Here is a 15,234-nt window from a genome sequence, read left to right as displayed (position 1 = left end):
GCCCCGGCATGCCTGGACTTGTCTCCACGTGCCCAGCTGTAACACACAGCCAGCCAAGAGCGTCTCTGGGGTGAAACACCACAGTTGCTGCTATTTGGTTCAGCAGCAAGGGCCAGACAAGCTAAGGCACGTCCTATTCAGTAATATTGGTAATAATATCAATAAACTGTGAAGTATCTTGTGGGAGGTTGCAGGGAAATTGGGAAGGATGAGGTAAATATGGCAAGGTGTGGAGGGCTACAGTGAAGTGGCAGAGATTTTGGAAGGGATAGGGAGAGGGAGAGAAGGGAAAGAAGGAAGTGGCGGAAGGAAGGAAGGAAGGAAGTGGCGGAAGTGGCAGAAGGAAGTGGCAGAAAGGAAGGACCCAACATGCGTGCCCTCTGCAAGACAAAGCAGGTCTGCCCAGCAGGACCTAGGTCCCAGAGCAGCTTGGGGACTGCCCTGTGTCCCTGCATCAGTGAGCACAGACTGCCTGTTCCTTGTTGCCCCCTCTTCTCCCTGCTCCTCTCCGGTTAGATCCATAGGGCCTCTGTTGTCTCCACCCAGCAGTGCTGTCTATCCCCTTACACCATCTTTCTTGATCTTCCCTTGCCACAGGAGCTGGGCTGTACTGGCCTGCAGCATGTCTGGCATGCATGATAGACTGCCTGCTACTACTAAGGCTTCATCTGGGGCTTTTTGTTAACCCCATGAGCTACGTATTTGGAAGAACTCTCCCAGACATTCCCTTACCAAACCCTCATTAGCAAAACCAGGTCTCTTGAGCCCCAACTTTGCCACTGATTGGGATCTTATCCCTAAGAACTTTTACTTCTGTCATCACATTGCCTCTGCCCCTGCTAGCTCCTGAGTAGCAGATGTGGGAGAGGAACCCAGCTGCCCATGCTCTCCATCGTCTTTCCTGTCAGAGCAGCTGTCCCTTTCACTGTTCCTCAAGGCTATTCAGAACCAAGTGAAATTTGGGAGCATTTACACACACCTGTTCACAAAAAGGTGTATTAGAAAGTTGCAAAAGACTTCCAAGGGCAACAGAGCCATGTGGGTAGGTGGCAGCTCCTGAGAAAATCCTGAACAGGGACCTGGAGACTTCCCACTCTGCCAGAGCTGTTCTGAATGACTCTATGTGCCAACCCACCCCAGTCTGAATGCCTACAGCCTCTTCCAAACATGGCTGTCAAGACATGTTTGGAAAACTCCTTCAGGCAGTACTTCAAGTATCAGACAGCACGGGGCTGAGGCTATACAAACAGGCTCAGCGTTTGAAGAGCTGCCCGACTAAGAGTGCCTCCACTATTGTCCTCCCCAGTAAAACAAAAGACAACCCAGCATGCATAGCCAAGAATAGCCACTCACTTGTGAGAGCACAGAATCTCAAGATACTCCTTCTTTCACAACCCACATGAGCACTGCAGGTATGAGGGCGTTTATTTCACAGTTAGCAGAGGCTAAAGGTAAGAGTTACACATTGTAGCATCCACAGGGAGCAAATCATAGTAGCAACATGGTACTCACTTTGCATTTAATGACAAGATGAAAGCCTGCACAAGGTATACCAGGGCAACTCCAAAGGCTGGTAGTGAAAACAAGATACTAAACCTGGAAAAGACCAATTGGCTCAGCTAGGGCTTAGGGAAAAAAAATAATTATTACATTGATGCTGGATGAGGGAGGAAAGAATTCAAACAGCAGCAAGCAAGAGCATCCACAAAGGGGAATCAGTAACATGGGGATGGGCAGAACGGGCAAGGGAAGGAGTTACTCAGGGTTAGTAATAAGCACAGCTGGACCAGATAAGAGAAATATATTTCACTACCGGGAGCCACATGCCCTACCTTTTAAGAGGTGGGTTAAGTTAGTCTGTTTTCCCCCCTTCCCAGCCACTTCACAGTCAAGGAGTTAGCTACAGCACAATGCACAGATCTAGTTAGTGAGGGTGGTCCAGAGCACCTATCCCTTTTAACAGACCTGTGTAACTTTTCAGGGGCTTGGGAAGTGTCAGCCACACAATGCACAAGAGGGACCAATGGAAGCTCCTGCCAACCACACAGCACTACTTGGTGCCCTGCTTGTGTAGCAATCCCAGACAAGGCTACGAAAGTTGTGTCTCTGGGTACACTGACCCTGCCCTGTGCAGGGCATATGGCAGTAGACCCCAGCACTCCTCAGGCTGTCCTAGACTCAGCTGGCATGAGAGAACAGAGAGAGACACTCAAAGTAGTGTAAAGGCTTAGACCATTCCAGAGAGAATTAATATGGCCTGTAGTTCCAGTAACTGGAGAAAACGGAGATCTGGAAAGCAAGAACAAAAGCAGGTAAGTTCCTATAGCCCTTGGACCACAAAAAAAGGAGCATATAATGTGCGAGGGAAGGCTTAGCTTCACAGCATTACATACTTCAGCACCGCACTACTGAAGGCAGGTTTGCTACTGCTGTCACTCAAGGAGCACAAAGTTACTTGCTCAAGGTGACAGTCGCAGAGCTGGAACTGAGCACTGATCTACTGGAATGTAGGTTGTTTATTTTGTCTCATCCACCTCATGACTGAGAGCACAGAAGTGTCTGCTTGCTCCTTTCCATCTAGTCACCAGCTCAGCAGACATCTGCCACACCACTATACTTATCTTATGGCTGCTTGCTAGGCAGTGCCAGCCAGCTCCCTGGCTCCAGAACACTCACTCATCCCTTATTTTTAGCAAGCTGAACAGAATAACATCACATCAGATCTGAGGTTCTCTCAAAACCCAGAGTTAAAAACAAAGCCCCTTTTTCAAGTCCATTACCTTATCCTTCAGCTGCTGGCAAAGCTGCAGTGAGACTGTGAAGAAGACAAGGGCATCATTTAACCACGGGACAACGCATTCCACTTTATAGACATGGCTGACTTCATATCGCTGGCTGCCAAACTCACTGGAGGAGGGGGAAAAGAGCACAGCTTCACATACAACAGCATAGAACTCAACTATCCTACATTCCCATAGGAGAGATTATGATGATTTCTATCACATTTAAATCAGCACCTGGCAAAGTTACAGAATGCAAACACTCAAGTCCACCTCTGACCAGATTTACAGTTAAGCTAAAGGGTGAAGTTAGGAACTTCCCTTCATTCCAGACAGGCACAGAGGCAGGGAATGCAGATTGCAATGCCAATAACCAAACACTCATTTTTGTTGCAAACTCTCATGTCTAGATAAACTCATGGTACTGTCTAGATGGGCTGAATCCTGGAAATTCACATATTCTGGCCTTTAGGACCAAGTCATTCAAGAGACACAACACAGCATTCACAGGCACAGCAAGTGACTCAGTCCAGCTTTTCCACTTCAGAGATGCTATAATAGAAACAGCAAGTAGCTGTTTGGATTTCACCCTCAAGACATTCCAACACCTGTTATCCAGGTACACTACCCTTTGTAGTGACAGTACTTACAACATGGCACCAGGGTTGTGCAAAACAGACCCTCCAGCAGGCTTGAAGTTCTAGAGAAGGAAAAGATCATCAGGATTTTGATGCAGTAAACAAACCACTTAGAAGAAAGACATTTAAGGCTTACACTTCCAGTAGCCTGACATCAAGAAACACCCATGCTCTATTACCCTGGACACTCCAACAATATGAAATCCCTTTTGTTAGAACCCTTCCTGCTCCTTCATGAAAGGAGTTCATTCCTTCACTGGCTGAGTTCAATGTAGCTACAAATGTTATCACTACAGAAATAAGATGATAAGATCCAGAAGCAAAACAAAATATAGATTTTTAGGAAAATCTTCCTTATGGAAGGACTGCATTTCATAAAGCTTAAGACTTTAAGGCTGTTTTTACAGGACATCAAGCTGACCCATACAACAGGTAAAGCAGAAAAGTATCTATCAAAACTCCATGAGGAAACCCAAGATGCTACTGGGTAAACTGGATTAATATAACTATGCCCTTCCAAAATGACACAAAATTATCAAACAATATTTAAAGTATTTGCTAAAAAATGGCTTACTCCAGAGCACTGGTATGTTCTTCTGGGCTAAGCAGCCATGCCCCGAACTAGATTTAGAGCCAGTGTTCTGTGTGCAGCAGACCTGAACACACTTAGTACCAGCTGAACTTATTTCTGCATTATCTTATGAATATAACATTGCAACAGGTAGCAGTGTGATCTCCTCCTCACAGTGGAACGTTAGGAGGAGAAACTACACAAGGCTCATGAGATAGCAGGCATCACCTTGGTTGTGCTGGGCTGCATCACGTGGAGTTGGTAGACGGTGAGGCACAGCTTGTTCAGGTTAATATAGAAATTCACAAGGACATCTGGAGGCAGCACAGGGGTGAACATTTTCTGGCAAGAAAATTAGTTTCTTTGTCAGTGAAAAGATCATAATTTCTAATACTGGGAAATCATTAACTTTTCCCAAGTCTCACTACAATTACCCCATGACAAAAGAAAAACATTAGGAGAGAAACAAAGACTGAGCAGCTGCAGGCAATGGCTGCTGCTCTCACTGCTCCTGATCAAATGATTTATGTGTGAGAGTGACAAGAGAGGATGGAGTAGCGTTCACTAGGGCAAATCATCCCTGGACAAGACTCTTGGGCAGGGAACAGAACTTACTCTCAAGAGAACCAGAGTCCTCATGCCCAAGTCATCTGCATTCCCACAGGAAGATAAAGAGCAGCTAAAACAAATCAGGATTTGCACTTGCTTCAGTTCTGCCTCAGGAGACACTTCAGAAACCCACTTCCACCAAGATGCAGCCCAGTATCCAAACTGTTGCAAAGCTGCCAGACCTGTATAGAGATCTAGACCATCATACACTTACTGTGAGACCACTGGAGGCAATTTCTGGTAGTGTCAGAGTGGCAGGAGTGGTCAGTCGATTTCGGGCTCTGGAGAGCTGCAACATCACAGCATCCATAAGCTACAAGGTAATGTACAGAAATACTGATGAGTGTGATTCCTGGACAGCTCTGGAGAGAGTGCTGCAGAATCCTACAGACTTCTACAAGTGTTAAAACAACAACCGCCATTACCCCCCATCCTTTCAGGAATTCAGGAACTTATTGGAAAGGGCTGGCTCCCACATAAATGCAGTTTAACTTTCACCACCATCAGAGACTTATGAGACAGGTCAGGAGGGTTCAATACCAGCGAATGATGAGAGAACAGCTGTTCATGACAAGAATACCAAGCTAATATGAGATCAATTACTGATGCTACAGAGACATCAACAAACTCATCATCAGCTCTTCAGAAGAACAGGCATTACGGACAAAAGAAGCTGCATTCTCAGTCTCCCCATTCCCACATCACAGGTCCAACTGCTGCATGAGCTCCCCTCTGCTCATAACCAGCTATGAACAAGGGAGTAGATAAAAAGAACCAGCTCATTGTGAGGACAATCCTGCTAGAAACCACAGATCAAAGGCTCTTCAAGCAGACTTCCTCTTCCAGAAAAAAAGAGGAAGCAACATGTCTGTTCTAGACCTCATGACTGCTAAGATGAAGTTACTTGTATAATGACTAGTATCTCCCCTCACTTCCACTTGAGTTTTCTCATGTTTGATGTTGTGATGAATTCTAATGAGCAAGCCGAAATTCTGTTGCCTTCAGAGAGCATTTTCAAGCAGAAGGTTGGGCTTCACTGGCATGCAGCAGCTGCTCTGTATTAGACCCCAGAAAATATTACTGGCAAGAGAGAAGTCATTTTCAGATTTTCAGTAAATCACAAGTTCTGTCATCTGTTTACTGATGGGTGCCTCACTGCTGCTCTCACCTGCAGCACTGATCAACAGAGAGTAAGTTATGTAACAACATCATCCACAGAAGATCAAGGAATATCCTCCCACATTATCACTGGTGTGTTAACAGTGCACTGGCTGCTCAGATTACTGTTCACCAGGATGTACAGCCCTCTTACTAATGCTAAACTAGTACAGATTCATAAAATATGAGGTTACATGGACACTTCTTGACATGGGTATGTATGGGTACAACTATTAAGTCTGTTTCCACTAAGAGACTCAGACACTAATCTGCATTAACTGTGTTTAAAACAGCAAATGCAGGGAAGAAAAATGCATGTTCCTACCCAAGCATCAGGAGCTTTCTCCTCACCTTGAGCACCTCCAAGCCTGTTTTGAACTGGTAGTTTGCATCTCTGTTCATAAGCAGGTAGATGGCTTGGTTCACATGGTTTCTAGCATCCTGGATCTGCAAAGGTACAAATACAGCCCTATGAAAGAAACAGTCAGTAATAACACGTACTCAGAAGTAAAGGTTTCCCCAATTATCTCACTGACCTTAAGAATGGTGCCTTCTCAAACGTAATGCCATGTCTAAATGTCCGATACTGTCTAACACAAACCTACCACTGGCTCCCAGAAGCATTACTGGGTTCTCCACTCATGGACTGGAGATACAGAACAGTCTGACAGCTACAACCTGGATTGTCAGTACAGATATTGCTCCTGTCCTGAAGTGACATCAGGCAGTCTCATCCTGGGAGCGCTCTGACCATGACTGCTTGGTAGGAATTCTCACTGGTAATGGCATACAGCAGTCAGCTCTAGCACCATGAACAATGATTTCATCCTATCAGAGCTAAAACAAATGACATCAATGAGCAACAAGCACTGATTTCTAATACAGTGTCTCTGTCAGTATCCCAGAGTACTTCTAAAGTGAAATTGTTGGGATTGAGAGTCATCTCCAGCATCAAGAAGCTGTGCCATTGTGTGGGACCAGACCAGGCTCAGGACACTGCTGGCTCAAGTTCCTCTCAAGCAAGAGGAACACAGTCATAAAAGCAAGGTTGATAGGTGTATCCTTGCTTTCATGAGAGCAAGGACAAACCAGAGGAAGACAATGGCCCTGGGAGAAGCTGACTGCGTTCAATTTTAGGCAGCAGCATGAAAATGGAAAAACAAGCCCAAGGAGTAAATTAGACGGTGCAAATGGAACAGCTAAGCAGAGAAGCTTGTACGAGAAGTGTCTGCGGGGAGACAGGCTACACAGCTTGGGGTATTTGTAGTCTGATATATTTATAATGCCCTCCAGCAGTCACAGCTCTCAGCTCTGCAGCCTTGTAGAAGCCTCTCTGGCGCAGACCTGGCTCTGGTTCCTTCTAATGCAGACCTCAGGGAATACAGAACAGCCCTGCTCTTAGAAAGCTCTTGCACTGGAGGCCACAGAGAGAAGAGTGAGAATGGTAAGTCCACTGTCGGACTGCGGAGAGATTGCAGGTACTAGGGCATCTCCAAATATCACCACCTCCAGCCTTTACATCTCCTAGAGGCTTCTGAGCAAGCTGAACTGCTCCTGGCAGCACTACCCAACCAAGCAATGCCAACCCTGCTGTTATGATTTGCTCTATTCATATTCCCCCTTGACTTTGCAGTGTTTTCTAATCAACTTCCTCAAAATTTATGTGCCTGCACTTGTGTTCCTCAAAAACATGCCTACACTACTACTTCTTACCCATGACTTCACTTTTTACAGAGAAATAAAACTCCAACTGTCACCACTCATTAAGGGAAGACACTCCTTTGCGAAGCTAATTTTTAATTCAGACAGGCCAAAGATCACCATATAACCACTTTAAATGCTTTTGCGCTCAGTCCTTTTGGCACTCACACTCCATATCTGAACAACATTAGAACACAAAATGCAAGTAATAAATGAAGTTGTTTTCCATAAAAGCTGGTAGAAGTCTACCAACCAGGCAGCAGTACAAAATAGCCACCAAAGACGAGGCACTACTGAGTGTTGTCACAAAAACTTTCTTGCTTTGTTGCAAGGCACAAACAAACACAGTCAAGTTTGGTATTAGCATCCCAAGTACACAATTTTCTAGATGTCTACAAATTTACTAGGTACAGCTTTCACTGCTAAAGCAGATGTTGGGAACTGCAATCAATGCCAAATGCACTCATCACCTAGAAAAACCTGAGCTATGGAAGGAGGAAATACACTGAATCCATTTTCCTCCAACCTACTCAGCTGCGACAAATCGAAGCAAGCCGTGTCTTCAGACACTAGGTCAGGTCCTGAAATTGGGTATGTCCCAGCAAAATGATGGGAAAGAGATTCTGGTTCTGGATAGCTGCACTATTTTAACTCCTTACCTGAGGGAACTTAGACACGCTACTGAGCACAATAATTCGTTCTCAGTGTAAACAAATGCATTTGTAAGAGAATAAGAACAAGCTACTCAAAGCCCCTGAAGCTGCTCTTTGCCCTTCTAGCTTGTGGCGACATGGGACAGTCCTGCACAGGCACCATAGGCACTCCTGTACAGGATCATGACTGCTATGCAGACCGCCTTCAGATCAACTGGCCTGTCTGGAATGAGCCTACCCAGGCAACCCAACTCAGTTTAACTGATTTAATTGCACCTGCTTCCTCCCTTAGCTTTTACCACTGTAGCTCATGTGGAATGGACATAGCAATCTCTCTCAAAAGACTAAAGCTACTGCTCAGAGAGCACTGAGGCTGTGGATGGGTGGGCATCTAGAGCCAACAGGTACCTGCTGCAATTTCCACTGCTTGTCTTCCCGGAATGCAAAATGCAGAAGCTGATTGTTTCTGGGCATTTTCAGATTAACATCCTTGAAAAAAGAAACAAATACATGAGAGCAAGAAATGCCTGTATGCAGAAGATGGGGCTGGCAGTCACATTCCCTTCTTCCAGACCATCCTAGCAAACTGCCTTCTGCAGCCTTGGCACAGCCAGAACCTCAGTGCTTCCACAGGATGATAGTAATACAAAGAATAGGTTGAAATGCACTGAGTGAATCAGGATCCTGGCAGGACACATGACCTCAGCCCAGAAAGTCCCCAAGTATTACACAACAAAGGTGGTAAAGGCAAGGAATCCCAGTGGAAGTTGACTACAGCACTCACCACCACATGGTGGTGGTAGAAGGGGATATCAGATGCTGGATCTTGATAAATTTCAATGGTTACTGAAACATCTAGGCCAATTAGAGAGAACTGACAAAGAACACTGATCACTGGTAACATAAAACCAGGGTAACATCCCTCCCTGAGGTGATCAAAGGCTGATAAGGGTGACACCCACCCACTCACTGCCATACAAAGCAAGTGTTGCAAGTACTCACAGCTTGACACAGCGCATCTCCCTGCAGCGTCATCACACCTTTCACCTGGTCTGTGCTGGAATGAGAGGAAACATCTGGGCAACACATGTCACAAGAGGCACCTATCAATTGCCAGCCTAAAACCTCCCCTCCTTGTCCTGTGTAGCCAGCACGGCTCCTCCTGCCCAGGGTTTGAACACTGCTCCTGCCCAGCAGCTGAACACCACACACACTTTCAAGTTGCCAGTTGAATGTGAACTCCAGTCACATTCTTTATGGGCCACCTCACCTGCTCTGCCTTAAAACATTACCTTCATTTCTGATCCCATTTTGATTCCATTTATCACCTGTCAACAATTTGGCTGCTGTTACAAACACCTCTAGCAGGTACAAGCACAAGACAATAAATTAATTACTGACATTGAAGAGTTAGATGATTCCTATGGGAGTTGAAAGCTACAACCCACACCCCATTCCAAGAAAAAAGACCCTAAATAAGTAAAACCCCACAACCTTAAAAAAATGAAAACCCCACACCCCAAACCCTTTGAAAGGTCCTGCAAGATGACTCACATGTATAACGAACAGTGTGAGGAGAAGACTGAAGCATCTGGTTGGGCCATACCTTACATTTTATATATTAGAGACTCTTTTGATCAACACTACAAGATCTACCTTACAACACAAATGAAAACTAAATTAACTAAGATCTGAAGAAGACAATGTTCAAACTTAGTACAGAATTACTGCATGATTCCTTGCAATATTGTGACAGTCCTAATGACTAAGGTTAATTGCTTTGTGAAAAGCTTGTGAACTCCACCAATATTGAGACCACTGAGGATCAAAAATGGGAAATCATTTTCAGAAGAACTGCACACCTACAGCACCTTCTGCACAAACCTCAGTTGCTTTGTGTGAAGGAGATTTACTACTGCTATTTTAGGGAGATTAGGAGAAAGGTTAAGATTTCTCCATAGTCAGGGTCAGAAATTGAGCCAAGAGCAGAATTCAGGTCTTACAACTGCAACTCCCTGTGTCATAATCAGAAAAATGCCCTTTGGCAAACTGCCTGCAACACAGGCGTGTGGTTAGGAATCAGTGACTACACTGTAGGTGTCAGCACAAAATGGCACAAGGCTGGCTCAGGCAGCCTCAGAGCAGAGCTACAGATGGTTACCTTCACCTGCCATGAAAGCTAGTTTGTTTTCCTTAAGGCAAAATCTCCTATTAAAGAAAACCCATTACTCCAGGGCTTCTGCAAAACCCTACACCACAGACCCTCCAGGATCTGCACCCTTTGCTGCAGAGGGAAGTGACCCACTGACCACCACCACTTACCCTGATGTGCTTAGTACAAAGTTCTCTTGCTTGACAGCTCCTCCTGAGCCACTGGTGGGCAAGGCAAAGCGGTGGGAGGCCTCCTGCCCAAGAGAGGACACAGTGAGTGCTGGAGCATCTGCCTAGGCCCAGCACACAATGAGCCAAGAACAAAGATTAATGTGGACACCATCAAGTGGTTAATATGTAGCAGTCACCTCTGCCAGCCTCCTGAAGTCCACCAAGCAGAGCCCTTGGATTTCATCATACTGCAGGACAGGTGAAGCCCAGGAGGAGGCTCAGCGCATGCAGCCCATAGCAAAAGGCATTTTCAAATCCCACACCCTGGAGCTGGGCAGTGCCAGCAGGATCCCCAAGCTGCCCACAGAAGGAGCAGCACCTGACAGCTCAGCTCTGCATACTCTCAGGCACCATGGTGCTGCCCCTAATCACAGCTGGTCTTTACACATGAAGGAAGTGTGGAGAGAACACCAGCCCTCCCCAGCCCTTCATCTGGTTATACTGGCTGGTGACTGCCCTGTACACACTTCACCCTCAAAACTATAATAAATTCTTCAAAACAGGTACTATATATAAAGGTATTGCAGTCTATTGTCACCTGCCATTGACTCCAGTCCTAGGGTTCTGAGTCAGCACTATGGCACTCGTACCTGCTCTGGCACTTGCCCCCCACCTCCACATTTTTGGCTCTGCTCTTTCATCACTCCATAACCTCCAAAAGCCAGAGAGTGTTAAGGGGCTGGGCCTGTTGAACATTGATCCAGCAGACACAGTGCATTCACAGTGCAGGGAAGTCCCTTTGGCCAGCTCCCCACTGGCTGCTTGGAAAGAGTCAGCCCCGCAGCACATGTTCAGGCTGGAGAAAGGTGAGAAAAGGGCTGCCCATCTGCTTCAGCTGAACACATCAGGCCTCTGAAAGGGGCAGGTACCAGGAGAGGAGGGGGCAGGTTGAGGAAAGGATGACTTTGAACAAGGAGAGCGCATGCCAGTAATTACGGCACAAGTAGCAGCTGTCACCTAAAGGCCACGTTGCTCACTTCCACCAGCACACATCAGAGTTACAGCAGATTCGGATTCTCTGTTCCAGAAAATATTCATATCTCATGCAAATGCCTGGCAGATAGGTCTGGCTGGCTCCATGTACCTTTTCAAAGCAGCTCTCAGTGGACGGTAAAGAACAGAGAAATCTTGGGGAAATCAGATTTACCTTGAGTCCTCAAGAGCAGAGGGCAAGCAAGCACCAGGGAAAGAACTGGACATGCATGGATGACCATTCTGTGCAGCCTCTACCAAGAATTTTTTTCCTGCAGGGGAAACCTATCACCATTCCTTACACAGAAGTTCAAACAAAACTCAGACAAAATTAACCTCACCTTCAAAATATCCTGCAGCTGTCTCAAAACAGCATGGACCTCTTCTTGTAAAAGCCATTTAAATTCTTCTTCCTATGTCATGAAAAATAGCAGTGGAACCATTAGACATCAAACACTGCAAACAAATCTCTGACACATGCCAAAATTATTTAAGTGTACTGTTGTTTCTGCACTGTTTAAATAAAGGAGAGCAAAAGTTTTCTTCCTGATTTGTTGAAACACCTCATCTCCACATCTTCACTTCTCCACCCCAGTCCAATGAACTGTCCTCAGTTTTGCCCTGACTTTGTTTAAGAAAGCAATTTGGTACACAAATCACTGTACTAAAAAATCTAGAATTGAATGCCACTTTCAGAGCAAAATAAAAATACTACTGTGTCAAAAACTGGGGCATCTTTTTAAGCTGTTGAGATGGACTCACCCGGCTGCCAGACATGTACCCAGCCTCCCTCACTGCCCCTTCCTCAAAAGGAAATAAGATCATGGGGCAAGGTAAAGCTAAGGAGATCCATTACCAACTCCTAGCACACACTAAACTGAATCAATTTGCAGACAAATTCGTTGCTAATCAAGTGGTGAGAAACAAAGATAACTAAAATTAGCATCCCCACCCCCATGCCCAGCATTTCCCCAAGCAATAGCAGTCTATAGCCAAAACAATTAAACTGAAAAGGGGGTGGGGGGGGCACAGTAATGAACAAGTTTGGATCTGATGACTCACTGCCTTGAGCCTCCATTGGCCGCTGCCACAGAGAAGCCTGTATAAAGCAGACCCTACAAGCACATCTAGTGCTCCTGTTAAACTATGAGTCCCCATGCAGGTCATCAAAGAAGTGGGGAATGGAAGCAAGCATGGGACAAAGAAAAGATTGCCACTTGTCATCCTGTAAAAAAAGAGAAATTTTCTATGGGGAGAGTTCTGAGCAGGTTACCCACAGAAAAACAAGAAAGCTATGGTCAATTCAGATCTTTAAGCTTGCAGTTTCTCTGCTGGATGGTTCTAGTTCACCATGAGGAACCCACCCCCCCACTGATGTGTCATCACCTTATGCAAGAGTTATCCCAACAACCAGTAGGACAAAGTCAGGTTTGTTTCAGCAAACATTTATCCAAGGCAGGCACACACAACAAAGCCAGGCAGGACTCCCTGTTATCCTTCAAAGCAGTTTGGGTGCAGGACCACTGACTTTGACACTTTAATCCTCTTTTGGGTTTCTGGGAATTATACTGATCATAGAATATTCTTAACTGGAAAGGAGTCACAGGGATCATGAAGTCCAAGTGTGGGCTCTACATAGGACAGCCCCAAGAATTCCACCATGCGCCTGAAAGTGTTGTCAAAACCCTCCCTGAAATCTGTCAAGCAGGGTGCTGTGACCACTGCCCTGGGGAGCATCTTCCAGTGCCTGACCACCCTCTGGATGAAGAAACTTTTCCAAATATCAAGCCTAAACCTCCCCTGACAGAGTTCCCTCCGATGGTGTCACAAATCACCAGACAGAAGATGGATGTGCAACTCTCACTCTGTAATGTTTGGCCTCCTCCACATTCCCAAAGGAACAGTGATCCCATGGGTGCAGCAGATACCTTTAGTACCTCCAACACCTACCAGCATCAGTAGGTGTTTCTACTCAAAATGCCCATTGGTGTCTTTCTTCCCTTTAGTCACAGCAAGAAATCTCCTTTCTCCTGCCCATTAATTCTGGACTAAGTCAAGTTTGTGCACAGCTATGCGCTGCACAGCTGTGTTTTTGGAGAATGCTGGTCATACTCTTCAAAACCATGTGACATTAGAAAAACCGGTTTTCCTATGTGGATTTCCTTCCAGACCGACAGATCTCTGAAGCCTTTCTCCATACCAGAGATTGCATTCCTCCTCGGAGATCCTGTCCCAGGAAGGCCGCAGTGACGCCTGCTCTGCGCCGTCCCCGCTGCTACCAGTTCACTAGGGCGGCTCGGGCACCCGCCATGCGAGGGGAGCTTCAGCGGGACACCGAGGTCAAACGGCACATTCACGGTGTGCCGGGAGCAGGGCGACCCCGTCCTTGCCACCCCACCCAAGGCCACCCGGCCCATCGGAGGAACGGCGCCGGTGGGTGGCAGAGAGACACGGGCGCCGCTGCTGGGCGAGGCGGGAGGAGGCCGCGGCCTCCGAGCCACACGGCGACGGGGCTGGCCCGACGGCATGCCGGAACTTCGGCAGCGCCTCCAGTCAAGGCAGCTGCACTCGGGCTGGGCCCGGGCAGCCCCCGCGCAGCGCTCAGCCCGGAGCCAGGCGCAGGGGACGGCCTTGCCGCCATCCCGCGGCTCCCCGCCCGAGCCCGGCCAGACAGAACGAGTCTGCGGTGCTGTCATGCGCAGGGAGAAGCCGCTGCCGCTCGCCCTGGCCCCGCCGAGCGCCCGCCCGACTCACCAGCACCGCCCGCTCCCCCTGGGTCGCCATCGCCGCCGCCATCCCGACACCGCTGGCCCCGCCCCCAGCACTTACGCGCACGGCCCAACAACGCTTGATTGGGCAGTGCCGCTTCCCTCCGCCGTCCGCAGGGGCGGGGCCCCGTGCGCGACGTCAGGCAGGGCGGGACCTTCGCCCGCACACGCCCCGAGCCCGTCCCCGCTGCAAGACCCGTCCGACCTGCCCGTCCCCAGCCCAGCGCACATCGGCGACGACCAAAACGAGCTGCGTGTAAGAATACTCAAATGAGCGGAAGTTTCATCACTTCTTAAAATAAATACATTTATCCTGGCAGTGAGGTCTTTGTATAGAAGTCGGTGAGTTCCCTTTCACAACGGTTGTACTGCGAGCGAGACGAGAGGTGAGAGCATAGTATCTTCACCCTACCAGCCCCTGGTGGGGGGGTGGGAGATGGGAATGATCCTTCAGGGTAGGGAAAGCTTCCAATAGCCCCAGTTCCTGCTGTAAGCACAGCTCTCGACTTCCTATCTGTTGCTTTTAATGGACAGTGCTTAAAAAAAGAGTGCTTCCTCGGGCACCTATAACTCACTGCACCTGAAACCCACTATTGCATACACTTCATTTCACCCTCATGCCTCACGGCAGGAACAGCTACTGGTGTACAAGTGTCTGGTTATCCACAAGCAGTATTCAGAGCTTGTAAACATTTCAGTTTAGGATCATATCCTGGAATACCGAATTGACTGCTGAATTACTGTTCACAGATTCATGGGATGGCTGGGGTTTACAGGATCCTTAAAGCTCATCTCATTCCACCCTCCTGTGACGGACAAGAATCTTCCACTGGACTCAAAAAAACCCGAATGCCAGAAGGATGAATATCCCAGCCCAAAACCTAACAGAAGTAGTCATCAACACCAGAACATTAAAACCAAGGATCCTCCTCACATCCCAGATGCACGTAGGCCTCTGCACACAGAGCATGGAATTTATGCAAACTTATCCTCTGTAATGCC

At 47.2% G+C, this 15,234-nt stretch overlaps 1 protein-coding gene across 4 annotated transcripts; it reads right to left on the bottom strand.

Annotated features, from left to right (window-relative positions):
* Positions 1-1,505: 1,505 nt before the first annotated feature.
* Positions 1,506-14,275, bottom strand: ROGDI (rogdi atypical leucine zipper). 4 transcript variants are annotated; one of them, XR_014616566.1, is made up of 12 exons: positions 14,219-14,275; positions 11,806-11,877; positions 10,433-10,515; positions 9,113-9,167; positions 8,519-8,599; positions 6,108-6,203; positions 4,813-4,911; positions 4,218-4,331; positions 3,431-3,480; positions 2,781-2,907; positions 1,966-2,289; positions 1,506-1,596 (listed from the first exon to the last, which is right to left on the bottom strand). XR_014616566.1 is itself a non-coding variant. In XM_084216835.1 (12 exons), the coding sequence occupies exons 2-12, from the start codon at positions 13,674-13,676 to the stop codon at positions 2,248-2,250; spliced, it is 831 nt and encodes a 276-aa protein (XP_084072961.1). In that variant the 5' UTR covers positions 13,677-13,785; positions 14,219-14,254; the 3' UTR covers positions 1,506-2,247. The 4 variants fall into 4 exon arrangements, 2 of the variants coding, with proteins under 2 accessions (XP_084072961.1, XP_084072960.1); XR_014616567.1 differs by having other exon boundaries at positions 2,121-2,289; XM_084216835.1 differs by adding an exon at positions 13,665-13,785 and having other exon boundaries at positions 1,506-2,289; positions 14,219-14,254.
* Between the last annotated feature and the right edge of the window lie 959 nt (positions 14,276-15,234).

This window comes from Fringilla coelebs (genome assembly GCF_963513975.1).
Source record: "Fringilla coelebs genome assembly, chromosome: 16".
Lineage (NCBI taxonomy): Eukaryota > Metazoa > Chordata > Aves > Passeriformes > Fringillidae > Fringilla > Fringilla coelebs.
The sequence above is the reverse complement of the archived record's forward strand: the minus strand, read 5'-3'. Positions and strand labels throughout refer to the sequence as shown.